This window comes from Saccoglossus kowalevskii, chromosome 13 (genome assembly GCF_978046115.1).
Source record: "Saccoglossus kowalevskii chromosome 13, keSacKowa6.1, whole genome shotgun sequence".
NCBI lineage: Eukaryota > Metazoa > Hemichordata > Enteropneusta > Harrimaniidae > Saccoglossus > Saccoglossus kowalevskii.
Window position 1 is genome coordinate 33,823,334 of NC_140653.1, and position 13,949 is coordinate 33,837,282.

General features: G+C 36.6%; 1 protein-coding gene across 1 annotated transcript in view; it reads left to right on the plus strand.

Annotated features, from left to right (window-relative positions):
- The first annotated feature begins 3,773 nt into the window (after positions 1-3,773).
- LOC144359792 (GON-4-like protein) overlaps positions 3,774-13,949 on the plus strand; it is a 44,198-nt gene continuing 34,022 nt past the window's right edge. Inside the window, exons 1-4 of the mRNA XM_085507251.1 lie at positions 3,774-3,867; positions 7,622-8,939; positions 9,111-9,206; positions 11,377-11,430. Of these exons, the coding sequence (XP_085363377.1) occupies positions 7,728-8,939; positions 9,111-9,206; positions 11,377-11,430 (1,362 nt within the window). The 5' untranslated portion in view covers positions 3,774-3,867; positions 7,622-7,727. The remainder of the gene's footprint in view (positions 3,868-7,621; positions 8,940-9,110; positions 9,207-11,376; positions 11,431-13,949) is intronic.

A 13,949-nucleotide genomic window follows, 5' to 3' on the forward strand; every position in this document is an offset into this window, starting at 1 on the left:
TTGAAATCGACATTGTTCGATATTCGTGGATAATTATTGCCGCTATTTATTGGTCATGTAGAAATATATTAAATTGATTTGTGTCATTATCGGGAGACCGCATTTAGCGAATGAGTTAAAGGCAAATAACGGAAATAAACGAGTAAAGTGATATTATTAACTTAGTATGCAGGCAATCATACATGTACACTATTCATGTCTAATTTGTATGTATTTATGGCAAAGTGGGATAAGAAGCAATGTGTTTTTTAGCTAATTTGTCAATGCAATACTACAATTTTACAGTTTTTTTAGTTTATTTTGATATCAAATTATTTAAATAAGAATTCCCTTCTTATGTAATTCACAATCTTAGTGAATTTCATTCTCAGCTACTTTTTCATTTCATTTTTTACAAAATCTATTTTTTCTTACATGTGTGGTTTTCTTCTTCTATCTAATTCGATTTCCGAATTATGGTCACTCTTCTAAAATGTGTCATAATTCTTCTCATGTTGTAGTTTTTAATTCCATAGACTGTTTTAAATAATTGACATGTTCTTACTTTGTTTTCCCTCATTTTTATTAATTGTTCCTCAAGTTCCAGAAAAGTTTTTACTCATTTGTTAATTCATTGTCGATAGTTGTTATCTTGTGTGTCACATAAAGTTCTTGAAATTTTTTTCAAGATTTTTTTGTCAGTTTGTATTATTTTTAATGGTTCCTTTTAGCACACTTTGTAATGCATTTTTGTTCATGCGTAGATTAGTAATCGTTTTTTATGAACTAAGAGAGTCAGGGCATTGCTTCATATTTACGTATTAAACACTACGATATAGACTTTCCATTTTCCACATTGTGAAATTCTTTCGTTTTTTAGGAGAAAAAAAAACTGATTTTGACAAGATAATTCAGAAATTTATATTAAGAATAATTCATAATGAAATGTATTCCGTATACACCCATGAATAATTTTCACAATTACCGATTACACAAGAATATTACAGGAAAAAGATAATTTGCTTTTATTTGTCTTGAACTATGACTGAAAGAATCTGAATGAAATTACAAACTATGTAGTGTGTTCAACAACTCATCTATGAACAATAATTTTAATAAATATGATTTTACTTGGGACTTGGGACATAATAATCGAAATGACTACAATATTTGTTACAATATTTAGTTAATTATTCATACTCTCCAAGTGATATATAAATATATTCCTAAACCATATTTTCAACACTGTGTCGAATGGATTGAGAGCAAGCATTATGATTATATGGTATTATGATATTTGTGCAATGCTGGGTTATCCTGTTGTTGTTCTGGATGGACTCAACACAACACCAGAAATGCGATTATTTTGATTTCAGAAAAAATTGTGTTCAAGACAAGGACGACAAAGCAATGATTTAATTAGTCGGAATTCAGATTAAAAATAAAATAATTCTTTTGTGCACATTGATACACATCTGTGAGTGTGTTGAATAATCCCTGTGTGGAACAGAAGCGACACAATGTCATTTCCTGTGTGAAACAGAAGCGACACAATGTTATTTCCTGTGTGGAACAGAAGCGACACAATGTCATTTCCTGTGTGGAACAGAAGCGACACAAGGTCATTTTTCGCGTGGAGCAGAAGCGACATAATGTCATAATTGAATAAATTGTTGTTGAGAAATGTTGACTATTCTATCTGTAACAAATCCTGATGACACGTGCGATTTTGGGGCTTTGTTGAAGTCTTTGTTCAGTGTTTTTTGCCACGTTTTATAGTACATGTGTAATTTAAATATACTTTGTCATCTCGGTAGTGCTTGACGATAGTGGGGCTGTGCAACATGGTGAAATATGACGACAATAGGTTAAGCAGTGGGTGCATTCAAGTTTGTTTCGCGTTTTCGTTGTACTGCTGTTGAATTAGTCGCTAATCGTGCGATTAAATACAAGTAGCTCTGAGGACATATTGACCATATCACATGATTAAATGATGAAATACATGATGACAACAATCAATAACACTTTTTAGCTCTGTTTTCTTCGAAAGCAATTGTATGTCGACGAATGTCGTCTTTCCTCGATCCGTCAACAATTACAATTTCCACTTTTTCTTAAAAATTGCTAGCCTATGTTGGTACCTTAAGTAGACTTATGTCAGATATTTGATCATTTCACGATGACATACTCAATTCTCTATTTCAGTACTTGGTATGTAGGCACCTTTGGTGAATCTCTGAGATTTGTAGCCAGATGATAGTAGTTTTAATTGCCATGGCAATAACCATATAAACTACCAAGATGATATGGCGATGGAAGAATAACTATTGCAAATATTTCATAAGGACACTGACAGCGCAGTTATTTTGACCTTGAGTTCGCTTGTTAAACTTCGATATGTGAACAATATTAACGATTCACTGGATCGAATAAGTCATAATTTATGAAACAAATAAATTGACAGCTCTCCATTTATGAACGCATGTAGCCAAACCGTGAGTCCCGTAAATTAAAATTCGTCCTAAAACTAATTTTTCATTACAACTCACACTAACACTAACTGCATGCATTAGAGACGCATTGTAACCTCCAACGAGTGAGTTCTAAATATTGCCAAGTTTGGGATAGGGAAAATAAGAGATATAACATCATTTCACTAGTACCTTTAATATCTAATGGTTTTCTTGTTAACGCAATTAGTCCTCTAGGTTTTATCTAAGGCTCGATGAATGATTTCAATGTAACCCGCTATGAAAACTAAAACAAACACTTATATTCATATTTCTAAACAATCGTCTATCTCAATGACAGATATAATCACATTTTATTTTTGATTTAATTGGACATTTTTTTCATTGATACATTGTTTCTTGTTAGCGAAGTTCAGCAAAGAATATGCGATAAGACTGTTACTGTTCAGCTTTAATAAAACAGGCTTACCTTGAATTCAATAATACTCAATTGACCACGACGGAGTGTTCAAATTAAGACTTCATGATATTCATTCATGCATTTAATAGACATACAGAAATAAACTACACACAAAAGATGTCACATGGAATATATCATCCTAAATAAAAATAAATGTATCTACACGGCTAATAATAAAGTCAAAAGAGGAAAGTTTTACACCTGATTGGCTATGACAGCACGCTAACACTTCGTCACGTAGTTCTGTAACGAAATCGCTCGGCGTAATTGCATGTAACTATATTTTCCATTCTGCTAATTTAAGCGACATTTCTTTCTAGTGTGTAGTTTTAATGATAAATTTTGAATAAAGTGGACCAAAAACGCGCGTGCGTCGATTTTGTAAAACGAATTGACCACAATTGTGTCTGGGCCTTCATTCACCTTGTAGCCATTTAAAAAAATGAAATTTAAAAACTGCCCACCCAAGACGATGTTGCATATTAAATATGAAGATGTACAATACACAAAAAAATCAATTTGGGGGTTGTTGTATTGAACGCATTGGAGAAGAAATGATCCAAAACTATGCAAATGAGATGTAAACAAATTGTTTTCCTGCAAACAATTTGTAAATAACAAATTTTCCCAGCATTATTTTATTTTTCAATTTTCTCTCTCTGAATTTACCTCCACAAAACCACCCACCCCACCCCTTATGGCCATCTCTTACTAGGTTTCATGCATTTCAGTTTTAAGAACTAGTATAATATCCAACTATCCTTTGCGTCATGTTTATGTAAATGATTCCCTTCTCCAATGACACCTGAAATAGCGATCTAGTGAAGCGCCATCTGTGGTGACTACTATGGGTGTTATATAAACGAAATAAACTGTTTGTTATTATATAGGTGGCGGTAATTCCAGAGGTACAAAATGGCGGCACTTTGAAAGTTCACAAATAACAAGAGTAAAATGGTGAGTTTTTTCTTTGTTTTGTGAGAACTAATGAAAGATTTAGTGGAATTTAGTTTTCAAGTAGTTTACAAATGTGACAGACAGACACGGTGACAAAATTACTGACTAAAATTCAGGTGAATGTATGATTGTTTTAGTCTCCGTCACAACATTGAATTTTCGCAAGGCAAAAAAGTAACATTTCGAAGGATTTGATCCTACATTTGCTGAATGGTTTTCTTAGTAACTGCCCAACGACTCGATTTCTTTTTAAGTCGATTTGTAAAAAGCCTGGTTTACAGGTGTTATTTATACCGGTGATCAGCACAGTGAGTGAACAGTGACCACGTAGGTGTCTGACGACCTTTAGCTCGTCTGGTTGATTCTATGGGGCGGAACACTGGGGCTCGTTACTGTGTGTGGGTGATGTGGGGTTCACCTTAGCGAGCGCGTAGTGCCAAGAGGGATGACACTCTAACCGATGTAAACTGCTGACACAACTCAATTTGAGGAAAAATTCATAATTCTGTATAGGTTCCTCTGTATGTCAATGAGACATCATCAATATAGATGGTGCTCTACTTAGAATTCCTGATTCTTCAATTACTGTAGAATACTTTATTTTCGCTTGGAATTTATTTTCGCTATTTTCGCTGAAGGGATGATTCCGTGAAAATAAAATCCAGCGAATATACTTTTTTCCCTTTATTTCCCATTAAACACATCAAAAATCAGTGAAAATAAATTCCATACAAAACGCCCAAAAAGCCTTTTTAGCGAAAATTTATTCCAGCGAAAATAAAGTATTCCACAGTAATAGAATTTCCGTGACTATTGTTTTATTTATGAGGCCTGGGGTCAATAAACCGGAAGATAGGACAAATAGAATGTTCCAATTGTTCAGAGTCACAGGAACTGTTTATCCATGTTCCCACCTCGCAGTGTAAAAAACCCTCAAAATAAAGTGCCATCATCTTTCAACTTAACTAACTCGTACATGTATCAGCCTTTGAAAATTTGCACACTATTCTGCCTTAGCAAGAAAAATGAATATGCAAATTATCTTTGGCTATAGTGTAATGTTTTCATATTTTTTTTGGGGGTATGTTTGGTGTTGAAAAACAGTCACGGCCAAACACACATACCATCTCTTTATATTATATTTTACTGTATATTCATATGTTTTGTCCTTTTTATCCACCCAATACTTTTTATACACTCAACCTTCATGAAAAGAAGTATTTTTAAAGTTATCATGTTTAAATGAAGATTGAATCAAATCAACGTTGAATTCGTAAGTGAATGAATCAGATCCAGCAAAATGTATTGGGGGAGGGGCCAAGCTTCGCTTAAAATTACGGAGCGTAAATCGCAGAGAAGCTATGCGTAAACCAGATGATATGAATCGTCATGTGTTTGGGGGGTGGGGCATGATCCCCCCCCGCCCCCCCTCTGGATCCACCACAGTGTTTTACCCAGAGGCAGGTAAAAAACCTTCTAAATTGTGAATTGTATGTTTAATTCTATTTCAAGAGTTTTATTCTCTACAAGTCGAAAAAAGTATTGTAAACTGCTTAAATTTCATGAGCAACTTATTTTGTGAATTTTGAGAGCCAGTGAAAAACTCATGTTTCTTGTGTCTGGTCAGCTTATTTAAACAGTGAGTCATTTTCAGAATTTCACTTGTGTTTCACTAGTTAATAACCTAAAAATTATAAAATTTGCTAAGTTGTATAGTCATCACATTAAAGTGTTCTACAGTATACCTTATAAGTTATGTGATATTCAAGTAAGGTAAAAACAGATTTCATTTGAAGGATTATGTGATTATCTTAGACAAAGCATGAAAGGTATCAATATTTGCTATGTTCACACGGCAGCATTCTATCGGAGCCGAACTACTCCTCCCACTGATTAACAGGAGATTATCTCCAATGCGTTCATACGGTTGGGAGCCGAACGAGAGCCGAGATCTGCCAGAGTTTGATTCAGTTCGATCAGAGCCAAACAGAACAGTGCCCTCGAATAATGAGTATGAAAAAACTGTACGGAAATCGATTTTGGTGTTGTGTTTGTGTTGTTTCTTTACATGGCACGATGCTGATGGGCTGGGAGAAAAAAAAAGTTGCGAGTCTGAGCATGGAGGTAGAAAAGACAATGCACTAGTGTTATTAGTTAGGTACATGTACTAGTACCTCGAATAAACAGGAAACACGGCAGCTAAAATGTGTTACAACCTATTATTTATTGTCATGCAAAATTACCATTTTGTAATTATTCAACTGCTAGTGATATCTAAACAACTAGTACTATGAAGAATCACAGTCCCTCTACCATCTCTATATATCATAGAAGGACTGTGGAAGAATCTAAACCTATTAGATCGCTTCTACGATTTTCTCTTTGGTGTCTTTAAAAAGTTTCTGTTCAGTCGTTCTTTCAAGTTTTTGTTGCATAATGTCGTACGCCATTTTTCCCGTTTCCTGTTGAGTTATTGATCAATCTCAGTGGCAGTAATTCTTTGCTCTGCCAAGTGTATATTAGGGCGCGTACCTCTTCTTCAAGCCGGATATTGCGTGAAATTACGAAATATGTTGTCCCCGCCATAATTGAAATGATAGGTTACTTGAAGGCGACGATTGAGGGCATGATTTCGGCTCCGATAGTTGGGCCCTGATGCGTTTACGTGATCGGAGCCATGTCGGGACTCAACCCTATCAGAGTTCAACCCCGAGGGTTTAGTGGAGCCGAACTTGGCTCAAGCAGGCTCGAGCACAAAACGTTCACACGGTCGTTTTTGCTGGCTCGAGCCATAGGGCTCCGATAAAATGCTGTCGTGTTAACGTAGCAATCTCACTTAACAGATCTATAGCTATGTTATCACATGTCTAAAAAACGCCAGTGTTTACACTGTTTTTTTGTTGTGCAAATATTAGATAATCTGCTGAATTGTCTGCTCGTGTTCTCACTTACATGTAGTAAAAACACAGGTATTTGAGGATTGAATGCTGGCCTTCCACCTAATATTTCGTGTTGTTCATCCCAAAATAGTATAGTTTTCGGATCTCCACTGCTTGTGTTGTTGTGCTCAGTCACTTCTTTGTACTTTATATGTAAAGTTTTGATTTTCCGTTGACATTGTAATGACGTCCTGTCCAACCCCTTTTCAGCCGATTTCTCTGCAATCACAGCATACATGTATACTCTAGCATCCCTAGACGATCTGTCCATCATTCTTTGAATATCAATGCTCTCCATACAGATATCAGTAATGTCGTTTCTTTGTCTGACCAGTTCGACATTCGACTTGTTGTGTCTGACGCCATCTTGTGTAATGACAAGCATAAATAAGTCGGTGATAGAGGGCGTTTGGCCATCGTATTGTGTTCACACTGCACATTGCGTTGTGCATAAGCGACAATGTCATAAACGCCGACGCCACAACGGTGTATTCTGTTCACACACGCATTCTAACAACGTTCTCAAATAAAAGGCATTGTGACAATGGCTTATTTTGTGAGAACACCACTTATACCTCTCTATTCTAAAAAAAAACATACATTGGCAGCACAAATCACAAGCAACAAGACAACAATGTTTTTTTTTTCAGATTTATACCTCTCCCTTTTCCCTATGCTAATCAACTTGTCCCTATGTACAGTCCATACACTAGTATAGACTACTCCATGCTAACACAAAAATAATTTCCTGTTCTAGTCTATACGGGTGAATATCTAAATATAATTTTTCCATGTGTTTTCTCCTATTTTTCTAGGTGATATCCGTGATGCATCTCTATTAGACTCTGGTTTATCCATTATTAATCTGCTACATTGTGATGTGAGCTTTGATTAAGGATTAACATGACACTATAATCAACTATGTCAAAAGACAGAACAGTGAGGTTTGAACCAGCGCCTTATGGAAGTGGGTCAAAAGAGTTTAAAACACCTGGTGATAATGTTCAAGATGGCAGATATTCCAGGAAGGCAGATAATTGGAAAGGGAGGATACATGTACATGAATCACCAAAAAAAGCATGGTTGGCAAAGGTAGCACAGAGTGAAGCTGAGAGAAATATTGGGAGTGGTGATGCCAGCTGTCAACGTAGTGGGGAAAGGTGTGTTACAATCAATGACGTTCCTACTTGTAATGTTAATTTTAACAACCAGTCTGAGTCTGTGAGAACTCGTGACACTAGTCGCCAATGGGTTGTTGGTGATAAGGCAACGTGTAACAGTAAAGTTGGTGAAAAATGCAAAGCAGATAGCTTTCAAAATTACACACAGTCTCATAGTGACAGTCAAGGCGATTGCAAAGTCCAAGGTGAATTGCAGAAGTATGAGACATGTGTGGTGCCATTGGAACCGGGCACTAGTGAAACAGTGGCTATTATTGATGAGGTTATACAAGAGGTCAGAAGAAGTAAAAAAAGAAAGCACGCCTCCAAATCATCAGTCAAAAAAAGACTGAAGCTTGATTACTTACATGGAGAAGTGATTCCCAACACAAGTGATAAAACACCTAAATATGACAAATCAAATGAAATGAATAATCTTGAAATAACGTCTTGTAGTAAGAAAAATAAAAAAGCTCGGAAGATTGTGAAAATCAGAATTAAATCCCCCAAGAAACCAGAAGCTGATCGCCTTCTGTGCTCAACACCCAAGAAATCAGTAGCTGATCACCTTCCATGCTCAACACCCAAGAAATCAGTAGCTGATCACCTTCCATGCTCAACACCCAAGAAATCAGTAGCTGATCAACTTCCATGCTCAACACCCAAGAAATCAGTAGCTGATCACCTTCCATGCTCAACACCCAAGAAATCAGTAGCTGATCACCTTCCATGCTCAACACCCAAGAAATCAGTAGCTGATCGCCTTCTGTGCTCAACACCAGAGAAAATTGTAGCTGATCACCTTCCATGCTCAACACCCAAGAAAACTGTATCTGATCACTCTCCTAACTCACCACCCTCAAAAGAAAAGACAGGAGATGAATTAGAAATAGATGAGGAATTGGACAGACAGTTAGAGGCCAATGCTGATAAGAACCATTTGACTGCCATCAATGTAAAGAGTATATTACATGTAAGTATTGATGTAAACTCACCTACTCTCATCGATGAGTCAGAATATAAGGAATATATGTAATACTAGTAGACAATATTCTGATGTATTGCCTTAGTCTTTTTTTTCAATTTATTTACCAAACTTATATTGGCTAGATTCTTTGTGTTAATTATTATTTTCACTTGACAGCATGTTATAACTAATGAACATGTGCTGGCGATGGTTAGAAATACAATGAAAGAACAGACAACTGGACACAAGTCAGATCAGGAACCTGCTGTCTACGTATGTATTATAGTCAAGATTAAGCATTTGTCAAAATTGAAAATACATTATAGCTACTAAGACCATCAGATTACAGGGCTTTCACTACCCTTCGCAACATTGCAGTGATGAATTATAATTTGATTTGGCTACGCTGACTCACTTTCACCACCGTAGAAGAATTTCAAATTAAAAAGTATTATTCTAAAGAAAACATTACCATCACATAGATTAGATATCAGGAAAAACATGTTGTGTATATACAATAGCATTTTTCAGTTTGTTACATAAATTTGAATAATATTACGGTATCATTCTTTCTGTGCCAAGTGACTCAATGTTTGCATTGTGCTAATAGCAGTTTTGTATTAGCTATCATGACTAACCAACCAATTTTGAAAGTAGTAATTGATATGTAGGGTGTACCTCTGACAGATTTGTTCATTTCATGACAACATCTTCAATTCTCTATTTTTGTCATTTTTGATAAAAAATGCAGTTTTCTATTTCTTCTTAAATCTGCTCAATTTGTCATAGTAAATATCTCATAGTACATAACTTTCTCAACTTTGTTTTGAGAAAGATACTCCACAAAAATAGCTATGTCACTTGTTGGTAGACAATTGCTTTGGTATTTTATATCTAGACATTATAGGTGGAAATCAGATTTGTTCATTTTGTGATGATGCCTTCAATTCTCTAATTTGATTAATCAATATTTTTGGTAAAAATGCTGTTTTTCATTTCTTACTGTAAACAGCTTGCCTTGATATTTTATTAGGTGACTTGGGTTTATCTCCCAGATTTGTTGATTTTCATGACAATAATTTAGTTCTCTAATTTTAGTGAATACTTAATAATATTTTATTTTTGGTGAAAAACATATTTTCATATATTGTGTGTAGTTACTTTAGATGGCTCACTGTTAGATTGATATGATTTCTTCCTCTATCAGATTACTTCATTTAGTGGCTATAGCGAACAATTTTATCTTTTTTGTTAATTATTAGTTAATTATTGATACATATATTCATGTTATCTTCAAAATGGCTAGGCTTAAAGACTGTAATTTTATTCTTATTATGCATTTGTAACAGTGGAGCTATATCACGTACACTGCTTGTTTAGGAACTTTTGTACAATTCATGTTATATTATTTTTTAAGAAACATTGAGATTAATACAGTACATGAAGTATTATTTGAGGAACATAAATATTAATTAATTTTTAATGTGACTGTGATGACTTTATTGTTCTTGTCCATTTTTAGTAAAGATTGTTGCCAGTATTTTCCTCTCAAATATTTAGATATTACATTGTTTTAGGATGTTTTTATTCTCTTTTGGCATGCAATGAAAAGTATCACATTATTTGTATCCATTCATTCATTTGTTTAATCAAGATTCTCAATGAACAAAGCTGTAATAGTTAGGCTATGTTTTATTTAGATTTGTTTCAGTGAATGATGCTCCAAGAGACATGCCTTTACCAATCTACTTCTCAACTACATTATACATGGTGTCACACATATGCACATGTATGTTTTGTGATTTTATTAAGGATGCTCAAAAGGCACTCAGTTCAAACCAAACTTTACAAATAAGTTATACACACAGTCAGCTGGCGCACATCTGATATAATAAAATAAATGCGATATTTACTATATCGGGGCCGCCAATTTGAATGAGGCATAAAACTAAATAAGAGACAAGTTGTGAAACGCGTTTTCCAGATTCCTACAAATCAGGACAAAAATACCAATCTTTCATAAAAATACGGTCCGTTGGGGTTATATTAAACCAACCGATAACAAAATTCAGCCGAATTCGTCGTTTTTGTGCGGAAATATCCCTTGCATACGAACACCTAATTACGCGAAGAACCTAGAACACTAAGCCGAGGTATTTAAAACCGAAATTGCCTAAGCGTTAGGCCGTTGCTGATTGGCTGCTGTGCTGGAATGCCAATTTTTAGTTTCTATTTTTAGTCTCTTATTTAGTTTTATGCGTCATTCAAGATGGCGACCCCCATATAGTAAATATCGTATTTATTATATTATCACGTGTGCGCCAGCTGACTGTGGTTATACATCAGTCGTGGTCAGATTCAAATTGGCTGACTGGTTTCACCTTTGTTATAGTATTGCTCAAAAAAAACTATCATGTCAATGACTTGCTTGTTTTTTCCTTAGGAGCCAAAGATGACAAGGTCAAAGTTGAAAGAAGTCACAGAGAAAGGTGGAACAGTAAGTGCTATTGTCATGTACCTCACATAATAAAGTGTGATAACAGGTCAATGGGTACATGGGCTGCCCATTGTTGAAGGATAACAGGTAAATGGAGTTCATGGGCTGCCCATTGTTGAAGGATAACAGGTAAATGGAGTACATGGGCTGCCCATTGTTGAAGGATAACAGGTAAATGGAGTACATGGGCTGCCCATTGTTGAAGGATAACAGGTCAATGGAGTACATGGGCTGCCCATTGTTGAAGGATAACAGGTAAATGGAGTACATGGGCTGCCCATTGTTGAAGGATAACAGGTAAATGGAGTACATGGGCTGCCCATTGTTGAAGGATAACAGGTAAATGGAGTACATGGGCTGCCCATTGTTGAAGGATAACAGGTCAATGGAGTACATGGGCTGCCCATTGTTGAAGGATAACAGGTAAATGGGTACATGGGCTGCCCATTGTTGAAGGATAACAGGTAAATGGAGTACATGGGCTGCCCATTGTTGAAGGATAACAGGTAAATGGAGTACATGGGCTGCCCATTGTTGAAGGATAACAGGTAAATGGAGTACATGGGCTGCCCATTGTTGAAGGATAACAGGTCAATGGAGCACATGGGCTGCCCATTGTTGAAGGATAATAGGTAAATGGGTACATGGGCTGCCCATTGTTGAAGGATAACAGGTAAATGGAGTACATGGGCTGCCCATTGTTGAAGGATAACAGGTCAATGGAGTACATGGGCTGCCCATTGTTGAAGGATAACAAGTAAATGGGGTACATGGGCTGCCCATTGTTGAAGGATAACAGGTAAATGGGGTACATGGGCTGCCCATTGTTGAAGGATAACAGGTAAATGGAGTTCATGGGCTGCCCATTGTTGAAGGATAACAGGTAAATGGGTACATGGGCTGCCCATTGTTGAAGGATAACAGGTAAATGGAGTTCATGGGCTGCCCATTGTTGAAGGATAACAGGTAAATGGAGTACATGGGCTGCCCATTGTTGAAGGATAACAGGTAAATGGGGTACATGGGCTGCCCATTGTTGAAGGATAACAGGTAAATGGAGTACATGGGCTGCCCATTGTTGAAGAATAACAGGTAAATGGGGTACATGGGCTGCCCATTGTTGAAGGATAACAGGTAAATGGAGTACATGGGCTGCCCATTGTTGAAGGATAACAGGTCAATGGAGTACATGGGCTGCCCATTGTTGAAGGATAACAGGTAAATGGGGTACATGGGCTGCCCATTGTTGAAGGATAACAGGTAAATGGAGTACATGGGCTGCCCATTGTTGAAGGATAACAGGTAAATGGAGTACATGGGCTGCCCATTGTTGAAGGATAACAGGTCAATGGAGTACATGGGCTGCCCATTGTTGAAGGATAACAGGTAAATGGGGTACATGGGCTGCCCATTGTTGAAGGATAACAGGTAAATGGAGTACATGGGCTGCCCATTGTTGAAGGATAACAGGTCAATGGAGTACATGGGCTGCCCATTGTTGAAGGATAACAGGTAAATGGGGTACATGGGCTGCCCATTGTTGAAGGATAACAGGTAAATGGAGTACATGGGCTGCCCATTGTTGAAGGATAACAGGTAAATGGGGTACATGGGCTGCCCATTGTTGAAGGATAACAGGTAAATGGAGTACATGGGCTGCCCATCGTTGAAGGATAACAGGTAAATGGAGTACATGGGCTGCCCATTGTTGAAGGATAACAGGTAAATGGGTACATGGGCTGCCCATTGTTGAAGGATAACAGGTCAATGGAGTACATGGGCTGCCCATTGTTGAAGGATAACAGGTAAATGGAGTACATGGGCTGCCCATTGTTGAAGGATAACAGGTAAATGGAGTACATGGGCTGCCCATTGTTGAAGGATAACAGGTAAATGGAGTACATGGGCTGCCCATTGTTGAAGGATAACAGGTAAATGGAGTACATGGGCTGCCCATTGTTGAAGGATAACAGGTAAATGGAGTACATGGGCTGCCCATTGTTGAAGGATAACAGGTAAATGGAGTACATGGGCTGCCCATTGTTGAAGGATAACAGGTAAATGGGTACATGGGCTGCCCATTGTTGAAGGATAACAGGTAAATGGAGTACTTGTGCTGCCCATTGTTGAAGGATAACAGGTCAAGGCTGAGGATACTAGTATGTGCAAATAACTGGTATTGCATAATTACATCCATGGATGTTGATATTCACTTACAACATTGAGCAATACAAATTTATTGTGATTATAATTCCCCAAAATGTTGAAAAATGATATGTGTGCACAGTGGATGAAACGTGTTATTAGCATGTCATACATGCTTCATTTCAGTTGTGTTCAGAAGATGCACAAACAAAAGATATACCAAAAAACATTCATAAGTAATTTGGTGTAATAAGTAATTATATCGGGTTTGTAACTTCATCATTCTAGTAATCATTCTGGCTACACATACTCAGGCCACAACATTAATTCTGTTCAGGTTCAATATTGTTTACTTAATACAATATATATTTTTT